At 41.9% G+C, this 20834-nt stretch overlaps 1 protein-coding gene across 1 annotated transcript in view; it reads right to left on the bottom strand.

Annotated features, from left to right (window-relative positions):
* The window catches only part of TMEM207 (transmembrane protein 207), a 133461-nt gene extending 114383 nt beyond the window's left edge, over window positions 1-19078 (bottom strand). The window contains exons 1-3 of the mRNA XM_066605499.1: window positions 19003-19078; window positions 18844-18910; window positions 18735-18750 (exon numbers count right to left, since the gene is read on the bottom strand). Coding sequence (XP_066461596.1) covers window positions 18735-18750; window positions 18844-18910; window positions 19003-19078 — 159 coding nt within the window. The remainder of the gene's footprint in view (window positions 1-18734; window positions 18751-18843; window positions 18911-19002) is intronic.
* Window positions 19079-20834: the final 1756 nt, after the last annotated feature.

Below are 20834 nucleotides of genomic sequence, written 5' to 3'. Positions count from 1 at the left end.
AATCCTCCACACCTGAGCAGGAAAGCTCCAGAGAACCTGCAGTACAACAGATCTCAGGAGACAGATGTGACATACCACTTCTGATGCAATGTATCCTGAGTCCTGCATCACATCTCTACACCCACAACAAGTGTAAAACTAATAATTATACACACATGGCAGAAATGCCCTTCTTTAGGTCCCAGTTGCTGTGGCATCCCATTGGTACCCAACGATCTGATCACAGGGGTGCTGATGCAGTGACAGAAGGAGCAATTCTCTTTCTCTAAGCATTTAGATATCATAGTCACTTTTGATTGAAGCATCTAAGGAGTTAAGGAGTTAAACAGCTAGGATCACAAGCAGATCTCAGCAGAATGTCAGCTGAAATGTGCTGCTCCTCTTCTTGCAGACTGCCTGCATAATAGATTTATGGTGCTGAACGCTAATTACAAAGCACCAGGGCTGTGAATATAAAATGCATATGGCTAAGGGGTTGTCTCGCGGCAGCAAGTGGGGTTATACACTTCTGTATGGCCATATTAATGCACTTTGTAATGTACATTGTGCATTAAATATGAGCCATACAGAAGTTATTCACTTACCTGCTCCGTTGCTAGCGTCCCCGTCTCCATGGCTCCGTCTAATTTCGCTGGCTTCTTGCTTTTTTAGACGCGCTTGCGCTGTGCGGTCTTCTGCCTGGTGAATGGGGCCGCTCGTGCCGGAGAGCTGGTCACCGCGTCGTCATCGTAGCTCCGCCCCGTCACGTGTGCCGATTCCAGCCAATCAGGAGGCTGGAATCGGCAATGGAACGCACAGAGCCCATGGTGCACCATGGGAGAAAACCGCAGTGCATCCCTGGGAAAGGACCGGCGGCCATCTTAGGCAGAAGATTTTTAAAACTTCACATTTCAGCACATCGGTGAGTAGCAAGCGGCTTAAAAACCGCTTTAAATTGGTATTTTATGCCAGGGGGGTGACAGGGGAATGGGGTAATGTAAAATTTTGATGTTTGCCGCGAGACAACCCCTTTAATAAAACATTTTAAAAAACTATTGCAAAAATGATTCTGGTAGCCCAAAAAATTAAACAAAATTTCTAAAAAGTGTCTAGTCATTTAGAACCAAAACACTGGTCATTAAAGGGTTAAAGTGGAGCTGTTGATTCTCTTGACATATCTGTCTTAGTAAATACTTGTAATTCCCCATGAGAAAACTATTCTAAGGCATCTTTTCTAGAAACTGTTCTGTCCTTCCTCAGATATTCTTCCTGTACAAATAGGGCTACACAGTGATTTCGTGCAGATGTCCAGAAGATTATCTTCAAAGCAGAAATTTAATCTAGCACTTTACAATAAAAGTTTTAGCCCTTACTTTAGATCATATAAAATCCAATAAAATAGTCACAGCCAAGGTCTGCAATGTACAAACATCCGCTTATACGTTTCGATGTCAATATATCACAGTATACTGAGGCATACAACCAGCTTGCTATTTAAAGCTAAAAACTAGAGATGAGTGAGCATACTCGCTAAGGGCAATTGCTCGATAGAGCATTGCCCTTAGCAAGTACCTGCCGGCTTGGGAGCAAAGATTCAGCTGCCGGCGGCTGGCGGGGAGCGGCGGGGGAAAGTGGGGAGGAACGGAGGGGAGATCTCTCTCCCTCTCTCCACCCCCCCCCCCCCCCCCGCTCCCATCTGCTTATGGCCTCAACTCACCTGTCACCCTCGTTGGCACCCAAACCTTTGCTCCTGAGCGGGAAGATACTCGCTAAGGGCATTGCTCGATCGAGTAATTGTCCTTAGCGAGTATGCTCGCTCATCTCTACTAAAAACACATAGACGAATGAAGTCCATTCCCACATTGAGGGCTTATTCTGACGTACATATATCAGCTGATATATGCTCTCTCTCTCTCTGCAGGGGGAGAAGGTGGGAAGGGACGGGAGCAGTGCACGGAGCTCCCGCCCCCTCTCCCCCCCTCACCACTATTTGCAATGGGAGGGGTTGGGAGGGGCGGAAGCTCAGTGCACTGCTCCTTGCCCGGCCCGCCTCCTCCCGCTGCAGAGAGGGACAGTGAATATCAGGCGGGCGTGGAAACCCAGCTGATATATGCACGTCGGAATAAGCCCTAAGGCTGGGTTCACACTGGGTGGATTCCGGGCGGAAATCTCACTGCGAGATTTCTGCCGGGAATCCGCTGCTTCAAAACCCGCGGCCCTTAGCTGCGGGTTATGAAGCGGCTTGGCCACACGCTCTTCCGCTGCTGCCGGTGCTCCTACAGAGGAGAGCGTGGCCGCAGTGACAGAAAGAAAAATGAACATGCTGCGGCCAGTGAAACCAGCTTTGCCACGGCGGATTCGCCGTCCCATGTGGACGAGATTTCTGGGAAATCTTGTCCACATGGCTGGCTAATCTCGGCATTAGCGTCCGCAGGCGGATTTGCGATGGCAAAATTCCGAAAGGAATTTTCATGGCAAATCCACCCAGTGTTAACCCAGCCTTAAGGGTATACAAACCCATCAAAGATTATAGGCACATATAAACTATTGAACACTATGTAACCCAAACAGTTAAGTATACATTATAGCATTTCTTCTATCAACTGTTATATTGATACTTAAAAAGCAACCGTTTGACATTCTGATTGTTAGAATGAGTAGGCTGCAGCGCTTTCCATAGATTTCTATGCAGCCATCTTCAGCTGCTGGGAGGAACTGAAAAGCAGCCAAGGGAAAACGGCACTCAGTGAGTGCTGAAACCCCCTTGTACTAGTGATCAGTGGGGATCTCAGCAGCAGGACCCCCACTGATCAATACTTTTGACATGTCTTTATGGCATGTAAAAAGTTACTTGAAAGTGCAGTTGAGGTAACCAGGTTTTATTGTAAGTCTGTAAAGGAAATGCACTTGGGGACATCAGGTCATTTAAAGCCCTCCCTCTTCTAGCCACACATCTAATGGCCCTTTTACACAGCACAATAGTCAATTAAATGACTGCATGAGCGCTGACATCACCGCTAAGGTGAGTGTTTAGACAGACATACTTCACCGCTGGATCGCTGGCTTCATCTTCTTGCTCAGCGCTTCATCTTCCATGTAAATGGACCATAACTCTTTCATCTATAATAAAATTACGAGTTTTGTTTTGTGTAAATAGAGGTAAATACTTACAAAAATGATATCCCTGGTTTCTCTGAAATTTCTCCTATAACCATTGGAAAATACTGTGTTCCACAGAGTGCTAGTTTTATCCCATCCTTCGTTTTCTAATAAAAGCATATCCCGTGCTTTGTGCGCAACCTTATTAGTAGCCCTTTTCAGGGTCCAATCTTTATAAGTGCATTACATTAAAGGTTAACTCGTGTCCCTATGTATTGCCCACTCGAATTGCCTTTACTCTATGATTCGGATATCAGCTCTGTGCACACAGTATGGTTTTACCAGTTTTGCAGGTTCCTTTAAAATCAGGTGCTCAATTTGCCATCTAGCCTTTTTAGATACTGAAAGTCATTTCAGTATATTCCACCTTATAAATTCCATAAGGTTATGTATGGATGCTACATAATGAAAGCTCACTAACAAGAGGTCATTGATGTAGCATCCATACAGAATGCAATCACAGAAGAGGTTGGGGGAAGAAATAGTTATCCTCCCACCACATCATAAATAACTTTTTGAGAGAGAGTGGGAGTCTATACTCTATTGTGGTACACCTTATTTGTAAAAAGTAATCTCCATTAAAGTTTAAAAAAAGTTTTTTTTAAGTAGATCAGTGTTTCCCAACTCCAGTCCTCAAGGCACCCCGACAGGTCATGTTTTCAGGATATCCTATAGTAAGAACCCCTGTGGCAATGTCTGAGGTATTCACAAGAATCACATCACCTGTGCAATACTGAGGAAATCCTGAAAACATGACCTGTTAGGGGTCCCTGAGGACTGGGGTTGGAAAACACTGAAGTTGATATTGCATAGTCATCAAGATAAATGTCGCAGCTTGTCAGTCTCGACAGTGTCGTGGCATGGTGGCCGCAATGCATTGTCAGACTTGTCGCTCTGCTATGCGGGACAAGGGTTAATGCACATTGTGCAGAGATTGCTTGTTGCTGTCTCTCTATATGCTGCATGGATGCATGCTGAGTTTTAGGGTGCGTTCACACGAGCGTAGGCGTATTTACGTTCGCACGAGCGCAGCGTATAATCGCCGGAAAGAACGTTTTTCGCCGATCACGACCAGAGCTAGAAAGCGTATTTTCGTTTGTTCCTACTTTTCAAACGGTCTTTTCGGCCATCGAATATTCGCCGGCACGTATTTCGGTCGCGTATGTCCGTTTTCCTGCGGGTTGCCGTTTTTACGCGCCGTAAAATCGCCCATGTGAACGAATACATTCGAAACCATAGCCTCAGATGGTCACGTATATACGTTTGGTCGCAAAAACGCGCCGTTTATGCGCTCGTGTGAACGCACCCTCAGTGATTCCTGGGAGAGGGTTGGGGATGTAGTTCTCTAGTTGTTCTTCCTATCAACAGGTGTGGAGAGCTTTATATTCATACCCCTCCCCTTACTCCTTGCTGCTTATTAAGTTTTCTAGAGGAGAGGTTGTGTTGGTGAATTGCTTCCGTATTCAGATAAGTGCTGCTGTATTCTTTCTGTTGTTTTTTGGTTACCTTTATTGTTTTGCTTTGCGGTGTCAATAGATCTCTCCAAAAGTTCCTATAGGGATAGTCAGGGCCCAGAAGAAGACAGTAGGGCTGTCTTTATCAGGACAATAGCTCTGCTTGCAGGCAGGGACTCTTCACCTCCCTGTTTGGTAAGGCACAAGTTTTCCATCTTCCTGGAGTGATGCTCACTGTCCTGCATTGCATGGTGTACTATTATTGCCTTCATTGTGAACGTCACCATGTGCCCGTGCTGAGCGTGGTGCTATTGTGCCTCAATTGTGCCTTGTTTTTCAATATAGATTTAAGTGATGCACTTTTCCTGCTGGTCTTCCAATTATTAACAACATTCCTATGGTAATTTCTCATATCTCTCATATTTAGCCTTTTTGACTTGCATTATGATGAATTTCAGTTTAAATACATTTGTTTTCACCTTCATATCCAAATCATTATAATCCAGCATGGACATAATTTGTCAAGAGAATGGCAGGTAGCTGCAATAGTTTTGTTTTTTTTATTTCACTGAGCTTTGTAGCTTCATATTCAATAATCAAATTCATCGAGGCTATGGAACATTTAGATAATATATCATTCCACATTTCAAGGAACTCAGAAGAATACACAGTTGTTGGAAGCTTTTTTTAAACTCATGTTTTGTTCCACATAGGTTTTAAATGTGTATTGATCCCACTATATTTTTTATTTGACAGACAATTAGACAGTGTCACAGTAAGTAAGGATGCGTGCCTTTGACAATGGGAATAGTTATACCCTGTTGCTATATTCATTCATTTTCAGCAGGAATAACAAAGAAAAGCACAATACAGACTTCTAAGAAAAAGTTCTCTAGAATTGTTATTTCATGAGTAATTCAAGTATTTGACAGACACATCAGGAGAGCTGACAGATGCTTTTAAACTCTTGTTGTGTGTTCTGACTGTGACAGCATCTGATTAGTACTATATTCCCTTGTGTGGTCTCAAGCATGGCAGTACTCTGCAGACCACCTGCGTAGAATTGGCATCTAATCACTGTTATGATCACTGTTAGGAAGTTATTATTGATTATATCGGAGCTTGTATAGTGGTGTAGTGACCTGGACTGGCACTACAGAATAGAAGTACTTTAACTGTACGTTAAGTGCAACTGTTCTAACTCCCAGTTCATTTAACAAACGGTAGTTATGCTGAACTTTATTTAATAAGAATAGGAAGTCAGGATAGGGAACTAAAAAGTTATGTTTGTTTAGACAGTTTACCATCGTAAATCACATAGCTGGAGCTGATCTGTGACAAGCCCGGAGGGAGGGTGTTTCTGGCTCATTTCGTGTGGCTGGTGCAGTTAGAAATTATAACAGTGTTAGGAGATAGAAGTCAGGGGGGTGTATGGAGTGAGTCAGTAAGGAGTTCAGTCAGAGTGGAGAGAGATGGAGAGGAGAAAGTCGAGGGGGAAAAATGGCTGCAGCCATGCTGTCCTCTCCTCTGTCCTGCTGTAATTACAGATGCGTTATGTAAACTTTCAAGCAATTTTGTGTGTAGCAGCTAATAAATCACTCCGACGCTGAGAAAAAACTGTTGGTTCTTCAAAACCTTCCAGCTCTGCTTTATACCGGACAGAAACACAAACACAAGCTTCAGACAAGCAGCAGAGAATCTTCATAGGGATTTTGTGAGTACTGAAGAAAACATGAGCACAGTACTTCATGGTGGGCAATTTACTGTTAGTCAGAAGGAAGGTGTTTTCAGATTTCATCAGTTCTCTCTTTGTAGCTCCCCCTTATCTCAGATGCTGCCTCCCCAGAGCCTGTTTATCCATGTATAAAGTTTTCAAGTGTGTACATGCAAGTTGTATATGCAATTTCTGGTGTTTAATATTATTGCAGACAACCACATGCCTGAAAGTAAATGGTGTGCCTGTAGTTTACTTACAAACATGGGTTAGTCTTATTTCGCTACCAAAAGCTTTTAAAGGAGATGTCCCGAGGCAGCAAGTGGGTCTATACACTTCTGCATGGCCATATTAATGCACTTTGTAATGTACATTGTGCATTAATTATGAGCCATACAGAAGTTATAAAAAGTTTTATACTTACCTGCTCCGTTGCTGGCGTCCTCGTCTCCATGGTGCCGACTAATTTTCGCCCTCCGATGGCCAAATTAGCCGCGCTTGCGCAGTCCGGGTCTTCTCCTCTTCTCTATGGGGCTCCGTGTAGCTCCGCCCCGTCACGTGCCGATTCCAGCCAATCAGGAGGCTGGAATCGGCAATGGACCGCACAGAAGCCCTGCGGTCCATGAAGACAGAGGATCCCGGCGGCCATCTTCAGCAGGTGAGTATGAAGACGCCGGACCGCCAGGATTCAGGTAAGCGCTGTGCGGGTGGTTTTTTTAACCCCTGCATCGGGGTTGTCTCGCGCCGAACGGGGGGGGGGTTTAAAAAAAAAAAAACCCGTTTCGGCGCGGGACATCTCCTTTAATCCAGGCACTGGCATTATAATTACCTAATTTCATTAGTCATCCAGATCCTGTTGTATACCTTCAATGGTGCACAAGATTACAAACAGCCTGCTGCACTCATTGCCACCGTGACACGGCTCCTCAGCCACATCTTAGAAGCCACTCAGAGAGTGCATCCCTCTTCCCACTTGTCGCATGTTGCAGTGATAGTGCACAATTGTCCCTGACTGGAAGAGCAAATATCTGGGTTTGTCTGTTCTTGTGATAAGGTTTTTCTATTTTTTTTACTTTTCTTTTCTTTACTGTGTTTATGGTGTGATTTACAATTTAAAAGATGGGAAGAGGCATGACTAAGCAAAGCAAAACTTGCCACAGCACACGATTGCTAATATTCCTTTCCTTTAGCCCTCAATTTCAATCCTAAAATATTAATGTTTGGTCAGGCTTCTTCATAATTTCTCAATGCCCATCGGGTAGGGTTATTCACCTGTTCCATCTTGGCATATGTTTATACAACTTTATCATTTGACATTTTTATCATCATACATTTGCTGTACAATTTCTTTTAGAAAACTTAAAGGGGTTGTCCCGCGGCAGCAAGTGGGTCTATACACTTCTGTATGGCCATAATAATGCACTTTGTAATGTACATTGTGCATTAAATATGAGCCATACAGAAGTTATAAAAAGTTTTTTACTTACCTGCTCCGTTGCTGGCGTCCTCGTTCCCATGGAGCCGACTAATTTTCGCCCTCCGATGGCCAAATTAGCCGCGCTTGCGCAGTCCGGGTCTTCTGCTGTTCTCTATAGGGCTCCGTGTAGCTCCGTGTAGCTCCGCCCCGTCACGTGCCGATTCCAGCCAATCAGGAGGCTGGAATCGGCAATGGACCGCACAGAAGAGCTGCGGTCCACGGAGGTAGAGGATCCCGGCGGCCATCTTCACCGGTAAGTATAGAAGTCACCGGAGCGCCGGGATTCAGGTAAGCGCTGTGCTGTTCTTTTTTTCAGTCCCTGCATCGGGGTTGTCTTGCGCCGAACGGGGGGGGGGGGGGGGGGTGGAAAAAAAAAACCTGTTTCGGCGCGGGACAACCCCTTTAAGCCCAGGCAAACACAAACAACTAGAACTCTGAGACCAATCAGTAACCACTTGGCCACAGGAAACATGCTTTCTTTAATGAAATTTCCTCTTGAAGCTTTGGACCAAAACAAGTTGTTTTTTTTTACTGTAAAACTTGTTATGTAGATTGGGGGTGACTTTTATTTGCTGTTTTAGCAACAGCATCATCACAGGAATAGAGGTACTCCTTTTTATCAGTCTTCTTCTGGGTAAATATGAATGGTAGGTACAGTTTCCTCTGTATCCACACTAATCCAAGAAAACGTTGAACTGCTGTTTTGATATTTATATTGCATGATGGGAAGGTGAGATCCATTTCTTTATTATCCCATTGGGTGCAAAGGGACCAATGTAGTTTACTTCATGTCATACCTGCAGCTGTTTCTGTATATCTTTCATCTGCTTCGTTTTTGTTTTTTTTAACTCACTTTATTGAAGTCTAAACATTATATATGCATACAAAACATAGAAAAAAGAAGAAAAGAAACTTGGTACATAATACATGACAGGTTGATGTACAAGATAAGCAAAGAAAAGAAAAAAGGAAGAAGCCTCTTCAATAATGATCATAACTGTGCAATCAGGGATAATATGAAAGGTATAAAAAAGATCACGAATCCCATCTCAGAAATAGACCAACTAGGGATAACCCCTTTGGAGTACTGATATTGATGAAGAAAGTAAGCATGGAGGATAGCAGGTGAGAGGGGTATTACACCACATACCCCACACCTTATTAAGTTTATAGGGACATTGACATTCTTTGAAAACTATATAGTTAAATGGTACAACTGGGTTAACCAACCTTCTCCACATAGATAAAGAGGTTTTTCACAATCCATCCAACACAGAGCAATTGTCTTCCTGGCTAAAAACAATGTTTCCCTCGGGAATATTCTTGTGTGGTATTGCGAGATCTCTTTATCAAGTACTACAAATAGACAGATTTCATGACAAATAAGTAAAGGAAACCCCAAAATCTCAGAAAGGAGATTCGTGACCTCCCCAAAAAATCTTGAATGGTTGGGCACTCCCAAATCAAATTCCAAAAATCAGCATAAATACATGAACATCGAATATAGTTTTCTGATGACACTTTCCCAATTTTTTTCTAGTCTTGCAAGGGTGAGGTAGCATTGGTGCATAATGTATAACTGTACCAGTTAATTATTTGCGGATGGAGACACGAATAAAGGTGATTTTAATAACTCATGAAAAGTGTCGTCCGTTAATGTGGGTATAAATATTCTCCATATTAATAAAGCTGGGGGTGTTGCATGAGATATTTTGGATGATATCAGATGGGAATATAATGTAGACATGAAGCCCTGGGGGCCCTGAGAACATAATATACCACTTAAGGGGTAATGTAATATGCAAAGACTGGGAGATGGGAATTGTGTATGCAATGCATGTCTAACTTGTAAACATCTATAAAAATGGGTACAGGGCAATTCATGCTTAGTTTGCAGTTTGTCGAAAGAAACTAGAGTGTTGAATGTATATAAGTCTCCCAAAGTCTGAGAATCCAGGGTTATGCCACAGGGGAGTATCTGGCACTATATCAGTAAACTTATAGATTGACTCGGACTGTCTCCAGATCTTTGAAGTCAGTTTATGTATAGGAAGTAGTTTACCAGATACAGTTGAGGGAGACTCTAATACTGGCCACGAGCTAGGAATTTTTAAGAAATGCATTAGGTGAGCCTCTGAATTAGGAAGAGAATTATCTCTAAGCCAACGACTCAAATGAGTAAGTTGACTAGTCACGTAGTATATAAACAGGTCTGGGAGTGCAGCGCCCACAGCTTGTATTGGTCTTTGAAGGGTAGAGATTCACAATTTAGGGTGTGAACTATCCCAAATACAGGACATTACAAGGGAATTCATTGACAAAAAATAGCACTCCACGGGTCATGTTTTCAGGATATCCTATGGTAAGAACACCTGTGACAATGTCTGAGGCATCTACAATAATTACATTACCTATGAAATACTGAGAAAATACAGAAAACATGACCTGTGTGGGTTCATGAGGACTGGAGTTTGAAAAACACTGCACTATCATTTTAATCCTGTTAATAAGACTGGTTTCTGAAAGTGGTACTGAACCTCAGATCTTGATTTTAGTTTGAAATTATCTATTAAAGAGTATATATTAAGAGAATGCTTATTATATAAGTGACTATCTGAGGAGGGGGGCATAAAAGCAGACTTAGCCCAGTTAATATGGAGCCCAAAAGAAAATGCCAAATTTGTTTCTAAGATCTATTGCATAGCGAAGGGATGTTATAGGATTCAATAGGAATAGCATGAGATCATCAGCATATAGTGCCATACGGCCCTCCTTATTCACCATGACTATGCCTCTATATGATGGGCTTACCCTAAGCATAATAGTCAACTGTTCAATAGACAGTAAAATAATAGAGGGGGTAAGGGGCATGCCTGTCTTGTACCTCTGTGTCGTGGCAAATAAGGGGAGCACAAACCATTGACTGAAACTGCTGCCAGTGGTGATTTATATAGTAAGGACATCCATTTGATAAAAACGTAGTCATCGGTTTATAGCCTATATTTGATAATGATATTGGCCGATAAGAGTCACAGCCGAAGGGATCCTTGTCAAGTTTTAGAAGGCGTATAATTGTGGCTTTAAAAGGAGGCAAACATCTCCTCCCTAAGCAACAAGATATGTGGCCAGGAGGCTAGGAAGCAATGCATAATGATACCTTGCATATACTTTCACTGGAAGGCAATATTGGATAGGCCCTCTGACAATTTTATCAGGATAAAAGGGCATCTGTAAATGGTTTTTTGAAGGGTGGCTGAAAAATATAGAAATATAGAAATTTTAGTATTGTTGAATTTAACCCCTTAACGACCAATGACGTACCTGGTACGTCATGGAGCGTCGGGGTATGTATGAAGAGAGGTTGCGATGCAACCTCTCGTCATACAGTGCGGGCATCAGCTGTTTATAACAGCTGACATCCGCGGGCAATAGCCGCGAGCGGCCTCGCGGCCGATCGCGGCTATTAATCATTTAAATGCCCCGATGTTCGGGGGTCCCGCACGGCCCCCCCGCGGTGAGATCGGGAGAGCCGTGCATGTGTCATGGCAGCCGGGGGCCTAATGAAAGGCCCCAGGGCTGCCTTAGCAGACTGCCTATCAAGCCGTCCCCGTGGGGTGGCTTCATAGGCTGCCTGTCAAAAAGCAATATGACGTAATGCTATAGCATTACGTCATACTGCAGGAGCGATCAAAGCATAGCATCTTAAAGTCCCCCAGGGGGACTTCAAAGTAAAGTAAAAAAAAAAATCAATAAAGTTTTTTTTTAATTGAAAAAAAAAAAAAGTTGTAAAAGTTTAAATCACCCCCCTTTTGCCATATCTATTATTAAAAAATCTAAATAATAAATTAAAAATATGTATTTTTTTGCATTTTTTTAGTTACCCTGTCTCCCAGAAAAAACGCAATAAAAAGCAATCAAAAAGTCGTATGTATTCCAAAACGGTACTATCAGAAACTACAGGACATCCCGCAAAAAATGAAACCTTGCTCAACTACATCGACGGAAAAATAAAAAAGTTATTGCGTGCACAAAATGACCGCAGAAAATAATTGAAAAAAATTTTATGTCTTTAAAAAAAAAAAAGAGGAGTGTAGTAAAAAAAAAACCTATACAAATTTGGCATCGTAGTAATCGTACCGACCCATAGAATAAAGTTATCATGTCGTTTTTGTTGCCATTTGTGCGCCGTAGAAGCAAGATGCACTAAAAGATGGCAAAATGTCGTTTTCTTTTCATTTTACTCCACTTAGAATTTTTTTTAAGTTTTTCAGTACATTATATGGTACTTTAAATAGCACCATTGAAAAATACAACTCGTCCCGCAAAAAACAAGCCCTCATACAGCGACGTGGATGGATAAATAAAGGAGTTATGATTTTTTTAAAGGGGGGAGGAAAAAACGAAAATGGAAAAAGAAAAATGCCCGCGTCATTAAGGGGTTAAAGTCTCTTTGCATCTAGACACTTGTAGGGTAGCATCTCTGTCTTTGCTTCTAAGTAGGCAGGGCAGCATTGGCATTGACAGAGTGCCCAAAGGCAGAAGGTGTGCTGAGACCCTACTTACTCATTCAATGGTAAATGCAGGAGAGAAAGCAGCTTCCGGAAGAAGATTTTAAAACTATTTTTCAATTAATTCACATGGATTTTGTCCTTTATATCGCTCTGGTAGACCAAGGATACAGAGATTGTTCCTGCATAGCCTATTCTCTAGGTTATTGGCTCTTTTAATCTACAAATTTCCTGATTTCCCTGTTCAGTTATTTTAGTAGGAATAGGAGCCATATTGTCCTCCACCTCACCAACACAGCCTCAAAGATTCTGCATGCCTTAGGATAACAGGCCCACATCGATTTTAACCACCTCCATTTTGCCCATCAGTGATGTTGTACTTGATTGTTTAGCTTCCAACAACTGAGCAGTGACCTGCAACAACTGCATATACGTCCAGAAACAGCTTGCAGTGTAGGGTCTTTAGTTCTTTAACCCCTTCCTGCCACAGGACGTAAATCTACATCCTAGGAGAGGGGTACTTAACGCAACAGGACGTACATTTACATCCTGGGATAACGCAAGATCATAGGAGATCCCGCGCTATATGGCAGCGGGAGCCGGCTGTCACAGATAGCCGGCCTCCCGCTGCAACAGCTGGGGTGAATTGGGACAGCGACCCCCACTGTTAATCCCTTCCCTGCCGTGATCTATGTAGATCACGGCATGTAAAGGGTTCACAGAGGGAGCCTGCTCCCTCTATGACGTCATAGGACTCTTGCGATTAAATGGTCAATTTTGGCCATGAGAATGCAACAATTTTTGGGGGATGTTCATCTCCACTTTTCAAAAGCTATACCTTTTTTATTTTTCCATCGACATGGCTGTATGAGCGCTTGCTTGTTGCATGGTGAACTGTAGCTATTATTGGTACAATATTTAATTATATATGGTGTATTGTAAAACTTTTATTCTGTTTTAGACATCAATTCTGCCTTTTTTTAACAGCATTAATCATACAGCATAAATGACATCATAATTTTTTTCTGCTGGTTGGTATGATTATGACGATACCAAAAATATCATAATTCTAAATTGGAAATTATTAGTATATTTACATTGCTACAGTCAAAGCCCCATAGCTTTTTTATCTTTCCATGGTCGGACCTCCGTAAGGGCTTAATTTTTGCGTGATAAGCTGTAGTTTTTATTTGAACCCTTTTGGGGTACATATGACTTTTTTGAACACTTTTATTTCCTTTTTGGGGGGTAAAACAAACAAAATAAGCATTGTGCCTATTTTTTGGGGGGCTTTTTAAGAGTTTTTTTGCAATGCAGGATAAAGAGTGTGTTCAATTTATTATACAGATCATTACGGACTCAATGACATTAATTATGTGTTTTTTTGTTTTTTTTTATTTTACATTTTTTATACACAAAAGTTTTTTGACATTTTTTTTTACACTTTTTAAGTCCCTGTAGGCAAACTATAACAGCTACGATCGCTATGATAATGCATTGCAGTACTACTGTACTGCATTGCTATTTCACTCACAATAGCAATCACAGGCAATGGTAAGCCGGGACACCAGTATTTGGCATCTTGTTGCCATGAAACCCATCTGCCCTCTGCAATTATATTGGGGTGTCATAGAGGGAGCATGCTCCTTCTGTGAACCCTTTACATGCCACGATCTATACAAGGGATTAACAGCGGGGATCTCTGTCCTTATGTACCCCCGCTGTTGCAGTAGGTGGCCGGTTGTCTGTAACAGCCGGCTCCCGCTGCAAAGCTGATCTTGCATCATCTACATAATGCAAGTTTAGGTCCTGTGGCGTTAAGAAATCCCCCAACAGCCAGGACGCAAACTTACGTTCTGTGGCATAAAGATGTTAAAGAGGTAGTGAACAACTGAAAAGATTACACTGAACGTCCACATAGATAATTCTTGCACTTACATAACTTGTAGATTCCCTTTTAGTAGCAATCAGAAAAACATTAATAAGAAAAGAGAAGTCAATAAACGTCCAGCTTTGATTTTTACATCATAGGTTATCATCACATTTAGGCCTTAGTCACACGGGCGTAAATACACGCGTATATATGCACGTAAAAAAAACGCGAGACCATGTCCATTGCCACCAATATGTTCTATCTTTTGCAGGTGCGTTTTTACGCGCGTATTTACGCTTGTGTGACTAAGGCCTTAGTGCGATCTGGCAGCTGATGGACGAAATCTCTACAGGCTATCCAACATCTTCTTATGCCAGGATGGTCTGCATAAACTTATACTCTATTATTTTTCAAAGGCCTTCACAATCTTATTATGTATGCCAGGGGTTCAGTTCAAAGTGAAGAAGGATTACTATACAGCATATGTATCTGATTATACATTTCTGTTGTCTTTCATTGCCATGATTATTATGTACAGTACAATGACTCTCAGAGAAAGAACACAAAAAAGTTCGTAATTCTACATTTTCCTTTTCCTGCAATCTGAATAAAAAGTGATAGCAGACACATACTGATACTGTGTTCATCTCTGTGCACAAAGTGGATAACATTAGGATACAGTGCTTTACCAAAGAGTCTTCTCAAACTTATGCTCAGAATGTCAAATAACTAAAATATACTGTGTCTAGTATTCTAGTAGTCTAGTATCCATTCTCAAATGACAAACCTGCTTGATTCCCCAATCCTGTCTATTTTGAGTGTCCTTATATTGCAGCAAGATATAAACAGGTAAGCTCTTTTCTCTTGACTTGACATACCCCGAGATGAGTGGTGCGACCTGACCAGCTTTAAAAAAAAAAAAAGCATGATTTCAGGTTACTCTGTCAGGAGATTTAATATAGAATTTAGCTTTCCTATAGTGTGAAGAGCCTAACAAAAATAAAACCATGTTTTTTGTGGTTTCAGTACTGAATAATAATTCACGGATTGCTGTTTCCAGTTCTCATTTATTCGTGTACTCAACAAATATTGAATTTATTTTACTTTTATCCATGCAATTAAAGCATCAAAACAAAGCAAAACTTAATATGGCACCATTTGGTATCATCAGTGCATCAATATTTGCCATTATTACATCATAAATTTCTAAATACAGTTCCTAAAAGCATAATAAATGTGAGAATTTGTCAAATACTGTTCCTGAAACAAATGGAAAATGGCTATTTCCAAACAACTTTAACATTTAAACACATCTGGGAAATTAGAAAGTAAGAACGACAGCGTACAATAGAATTTTCCTTACCGTTGAAGATTTAGAGAGATAAAATGAGTTTTCTTCTTCTCATATTTTTCTTATCTTAATCTTACTTAACTGCTTTCTGTGAGAGTCACTGGAGGCAGGAACCGCTGAGAGGGATTAGAATCTGTAGATCGCTGCAGAATATGTTGCAGCTATATAAATAATGGAAAACAATTATACAGGAACAAAAGCAACTTAAAATTTCATGATTGCCATTACCCTTCTTATTAACATTTTAAGGTACATATGAAATCAGGTGCCAAAATTTCATTACTCAAATGACAAAGGCACAAAATACAAAACAGAATAAGAGCCAAAACATGAGAGCGTGAGTTGTGGTGCAAAAGTTCTGCTTACTCTCTCCGCCCTAATTCCGTCATAATAAAAAACGGTAGCCTATGCACATGGTGGGTTTGAGGTGGTGCCTGTTCTCCACATGGGTACAGGACATACAGGTGAACCTGCACCTATCAGAAATTTACAGAATATCCTCTGGAAAAGCTATAAATGTCTGAGCTGAAATTAAGAGACAATACTCATCTGTTAAACCTCTCATCACATTAGCACTAGAGATGAGCGAGCGTACTCGGCCACGCCCCTTTTTCGCCCCAGCACCGCGATTTTCGAGTACTTCCGTACTCGGGCGAAAAGATTCAGGGGGGCGCCGTGGGTTAGTGGAGGGTTGCAGCGGGGAGTGGTGGGGAGAGGGAGAGAGAGAGGGCTCCCCCCTGTTCCCTGCTGCTACCCCCCGCTCTGCCACGCCGGCCCCCGGCGCCCCCCGAATCTTTTCACCCGAGTACGGAAGTACTCGAAAATCGCGGTGCTCGTTCGAGTAATTACTCGAAACGAGTAGGTTTGCTCATCTCTAATTAGCACCAATACTTCTGGGGTGCCCCATAAGATGCTATTTATTTTACAGCAGTGATGATGAGCGATTCCAGCCTGTGACTGCTGCAGTGAGTGACCATTGACAGCAGGTCAGGAACACTTTCTTTTCTCCTTAGGGAGAGCACCTAGAAGAAGATCAGTGAGTGAGGAGACTCATAAGGCCATTCATGCTCCTCTCGGTAATATGCAAATAAGAGAGATGGAACAATAGTGTGAGGTTTTTAGGCTAAGTATGAAGTGTACCATATACTTTCCCTATGCATTGTACAGAATACCTAGACATTTCACAGAACAACAAGTACTATTTAGGCAAAGTATTAAAAAAAGGAAGAAGTGAGCAAGAAGGTCTCTTTTTAAAAATCAAAAAGAGAAAGATCATGACAACTGATGTAAATGGTATAACCACCATCAAAATGAACAATGAAGAGATTGATGCTGTACCAGATTACATTTTTCTAGGCCTCAAGATAAATCGCAATGGAGAATGCAGTTCCACCATCTAACTGCTTCCAAGTTCCCTAACTGTAATTTAGCCATGCAGGATATTGTACAACCCTAACTATGAATGAGCGTGGCCACGTTTTTTCATATATAAAGGTCTTCACCAATGTTGATCAGGCCCTGGGTTTATGAATAGTGAAATCATCTGTTCCAAAAATCAGGTGCACGGCATGGCATAAATGGATCAAACAGTTTTTTTTTCTACTGTGATTTCAAATTTGATCACATAATGCTATAATAGAAACATGGCCGTGCACAGATATAGAAAAACACTGCGCCAAACCTCAGTAATGACCTCATGTGGTTCCTCGTTTAGACCATGTTAGCGTAGCAAGCACATCACAGTTATATGAATATTACATTTTCTGAATAGTCTGTTCGGTGTAATCTAATTCTTCCATTTATAGGCTCATAAATATAATCTGAGCCAAACTCACATTTACCTTTTTCACCCCAGGGAACAAACTTGGAATTAGAATAAAATGTTTATCAAATTAAATTACATTGAAAGCAGTAAGCAAGCCAATACTGCAAAACTGTTAAACACAATGTAAGTGCAGCCTTATATAAAAGCCGTTGACCAGCACGCTGCTTATACATTCAGATAGACAAGGGTTAATATATTCTTAATCTATGTTTCTTAGTGACATTAAAGCCTTCTAGAGAATCATTATCATTCAATAAACGAGTACTACCGACTGAAATATCCTTTTTTTCATATAGTAGGATCTAGTGTCCTGCTTCTGGTAGACTGGAAGAAGATTAAAGATGGCCTGGAATTAAAAACCATATTTATGATTTTACAGAGTAGAGAAGGGCAGGGTGACTGCTCATGAGTTATGGAGCAAAGGCCAGGCTGCCCCAGTAATAGACCATAATTCTTCAATGATAATAGGACTAGGACCACACATTAGATTGCATTTTATTTTAACCTGAACCTTCATAGAAAACCAGTTTGTAAAGGTCCTCTTAAAAATAAAATGAGTGCAAAACTGCAAAGCAAGTATGTCTGCTACACATAAATCTGCCATTGTTTGATAATCACATTAATCTTCCATCCATGTAGTCGGCTTTTCTGGGAATATTTCATCAGATGCCATATTATATTGTTTGCAGTCTTTTTGTGCATTTTTTTCTCTAGCAAACTCTTTGTTGCAAGCTAACAATATAATCAAGGTACATGTTGTCTCATTAAAGACTGCAGGCATCTGGCCAAGCCACTTCATTTGTTTTTGGCCCTGCTCTGTGACTGCCTGAAAATCATAGCAGAACCAGCAGTAGGTGAACGAGCCTGATGCTTTCCCAGTGCCACTTCACTGTAGTGATTGGTGGATTTTACAATGGTTGGACTTCAATGTTTGGACTTTAGTGACATATCCTAAAATATCTTCAACATTATAAATAAATAAATATAAATACACAAACATGGTGATTCAAAAATCAGAGCAAGGCCGCCTGCACACGAGCGGAAATCCCGCCGCGGGATTTCCGCCGCTGAAAGTCTGCATAGGAGTGCATTAAAGTACGCACTCCTATGCAGACGGCCGCGGTTTGGCTGCGCGAAATCTCCGGGTGCGTGGCAGCCGGCACATGAAAGAGCCGGGGCCGCCAGGCGCGGGTGAGTACGCGCTCGTCCCTGCAGGCGCTCGGGTCGGATCGCGCGGCGAGAATTCTCGCTGCCGGATCCGACCCGCTCGTCTGCAGGCGGCCCAACTCAGAAAATCTGCTGAGCAAAAAGAAATACAAGTTGACAACTTTGTAAAACACATAGATGGTGGGGGGAAACTTTTTGGCACTATGGGGGTGCCTATCACTTCTTACTCCTGCTTCTTCTTCTCTGGAGGAAGAGAAGGAGAAAAAGAAAGAGAAGAAAAGACCTTCCGATTCTTCTTGTTTTCTTTCTTCCTTTTCTCCTCCCCTGTCTTTCTACTTCTTCTTATACGTCTTCTCCTTTTCATTGTTCTTCTCCTTTACTTTCTTCCTCTTCCTATTCTTCACTGGAGAAGGAAGAATAAATTGTAGGAAGGAGAAAGAAAAATAATAAGAAAAAGTAAGCATGGTGGCTCAGTCATTAGCATTGTTTCCTTGCAGTGTGGGGTCTTAGGTCCAAATCTGTCTTTGTCTTTCTCTGACTTCTCTTCCTCTACAGAAGGAAGATCCAGCATAGTGGCTCAGTTGCTGTCCCTTCTGCCTTGCAATACTGAAATTCGAGCTTCAAATCTGTCCAAGAGCAATATCTGAATGTTTTTTTAAATGTTCTCTTTATGTTTATTCGTGTTGTTCTTCACTTTCTCCAGAGCAGAACAGACAAGTGTTGTGGCATAGTTGTTAGCACTGCTGCTTTGCAGTGCTTGAGTTGTAGGTTCAACTCCAATCAAGGTCAATAACTGGATGGCTTTTAGTGATTTTTGCAAAAAATTAGGTTGGGATGCCACAATGCAATTTTGAAAGAAAATCGGCATGATTTTACCGCACAACTTATCACGATGAACAACACTAATGAGGACAACAGTACAACTGTGAAGAGGCAAGGGGAGCAATTGGAAGTGGGGAGAATGCGGGAATTCTGTAAGTGGAGGTTATTCTCTGTGTGTAGGGGGACATTATATTGTCATGGGGGGGGGGATATTCTATGAGGGAAGTATGCACTGTGTGGAGTGATAAAATATGCTCTGTAGATATTGTGATCTACTGTGTGATCTTGTGTCTCAATTAATTTAGGGGTTTGGCTGAATTAATTTTGGGGTCTGTTTGGGGGTCTGAATTCAGCTGTCATTCAGCTGAAAGCTGCCCCTGATTGGTCCCTGCGCTGAGCCAATCAGAGGCAGCACTCACTCACCCATTCATGAATTCATGAATGCACCCATTCATGAATTCATGAATGGGGGAGTGAGAGCTGCCTCTGATTGGTGAGGCTGTGACCAATCAGAGGCAGCTCATTCATCAGGCGGGGATTTTAAATCCCCACTTGCTGAATACTACAGAAAGCAGTTCAGGAGAACTGCCGGCCAGACGCGGCTGAACTCCGGCTGCAGCGGAAAGGTGAGTATACTTTTTTTTTTTTTTTACACATTTTAGGATGATTTTCAGGTAAGGGCTTATATTTTTAAGACCTTCCCGAAAATTCATCCCGCGCTCGCCGGCAGCCGATTGCTTTCAATGGAGCCGGCTGTATTGCCGGCTCCATTGAATTCAATGGGCTAACATCGTTCTTCTCTGCCACAGCTGTTACAGCTGTGGCAGAGGAGAACAATCTTTATGCTGACAGTGCGGAAGGGGGGGGGGGGTCTCACTCTTGCCACTATTGTGGCTTAATAGTGAGACCTCGGAGCCCGAAATGCAACCCTGCTTGTTGCTCCTCGCCTGCCCTATCCATTTCTGTGTTTTTTACATGACTTTGGTGATTTGCTAAGATTTTCACGAAAGAAAACCTTAGCGGAGCACCAGTCATATACAAAAATGCTCGAGTCGCCCATTGACTTCAATGGGGTTCATTACTCGAAACGAACTCTCGAGCATCACTGAAAGTTCGACTCGAGTAACGAGCACTCGAGCATTTTGGTGCTTGCTCATCTCTAGTCACTACCTGAATATATATTCATCTGAATGGATCCTAATTTTGATGTTCCTCTCAGACTATAATATTCTGACAATACAAGAGACAGTAATAGAAATATGTATAGCTGTAAGGTTGGAGAACCTTTAACCTGACAAGTTCATGGAGCACCAGAAAAGAGGGTCCACCCACGGAATGATGGGAGCAGTGATGCAACTTCAGTGCCCTGGAAAACTAAGGCTACAATAGAGAAAAGTGCTGCACCTGAAGCTACACCCCTTTTAAGATGCAATTTGCTCATCAGAGAAAGAGGAGAGGCTTTATATTAAAACCTGAAGAGTGTCATTTTTTGAGTAAAGAAGTGG

The sequence above is a fragment of the Eleutherodactylus coqui genome, chromosome 1 (assembly GCF_035609145.1).
Source record: "Eleutherodactylus coqui strain aEleCoq1 chromosome 1, aEleCoq1.hap1, whole genome shotgun sequence".
Lineage (NCBI taxonomy): Eukaryota > Metazoa > Chordata > Amphibia > Anura > Eleutherodactylidae > Eleutherodactylus > Eleutherodactylus coqui.
The sequence above is the reverse complement of the archived record's forward strand: the minus strand, read 5'-3'. Positions and strand labels throughout refer to the sequence as shown.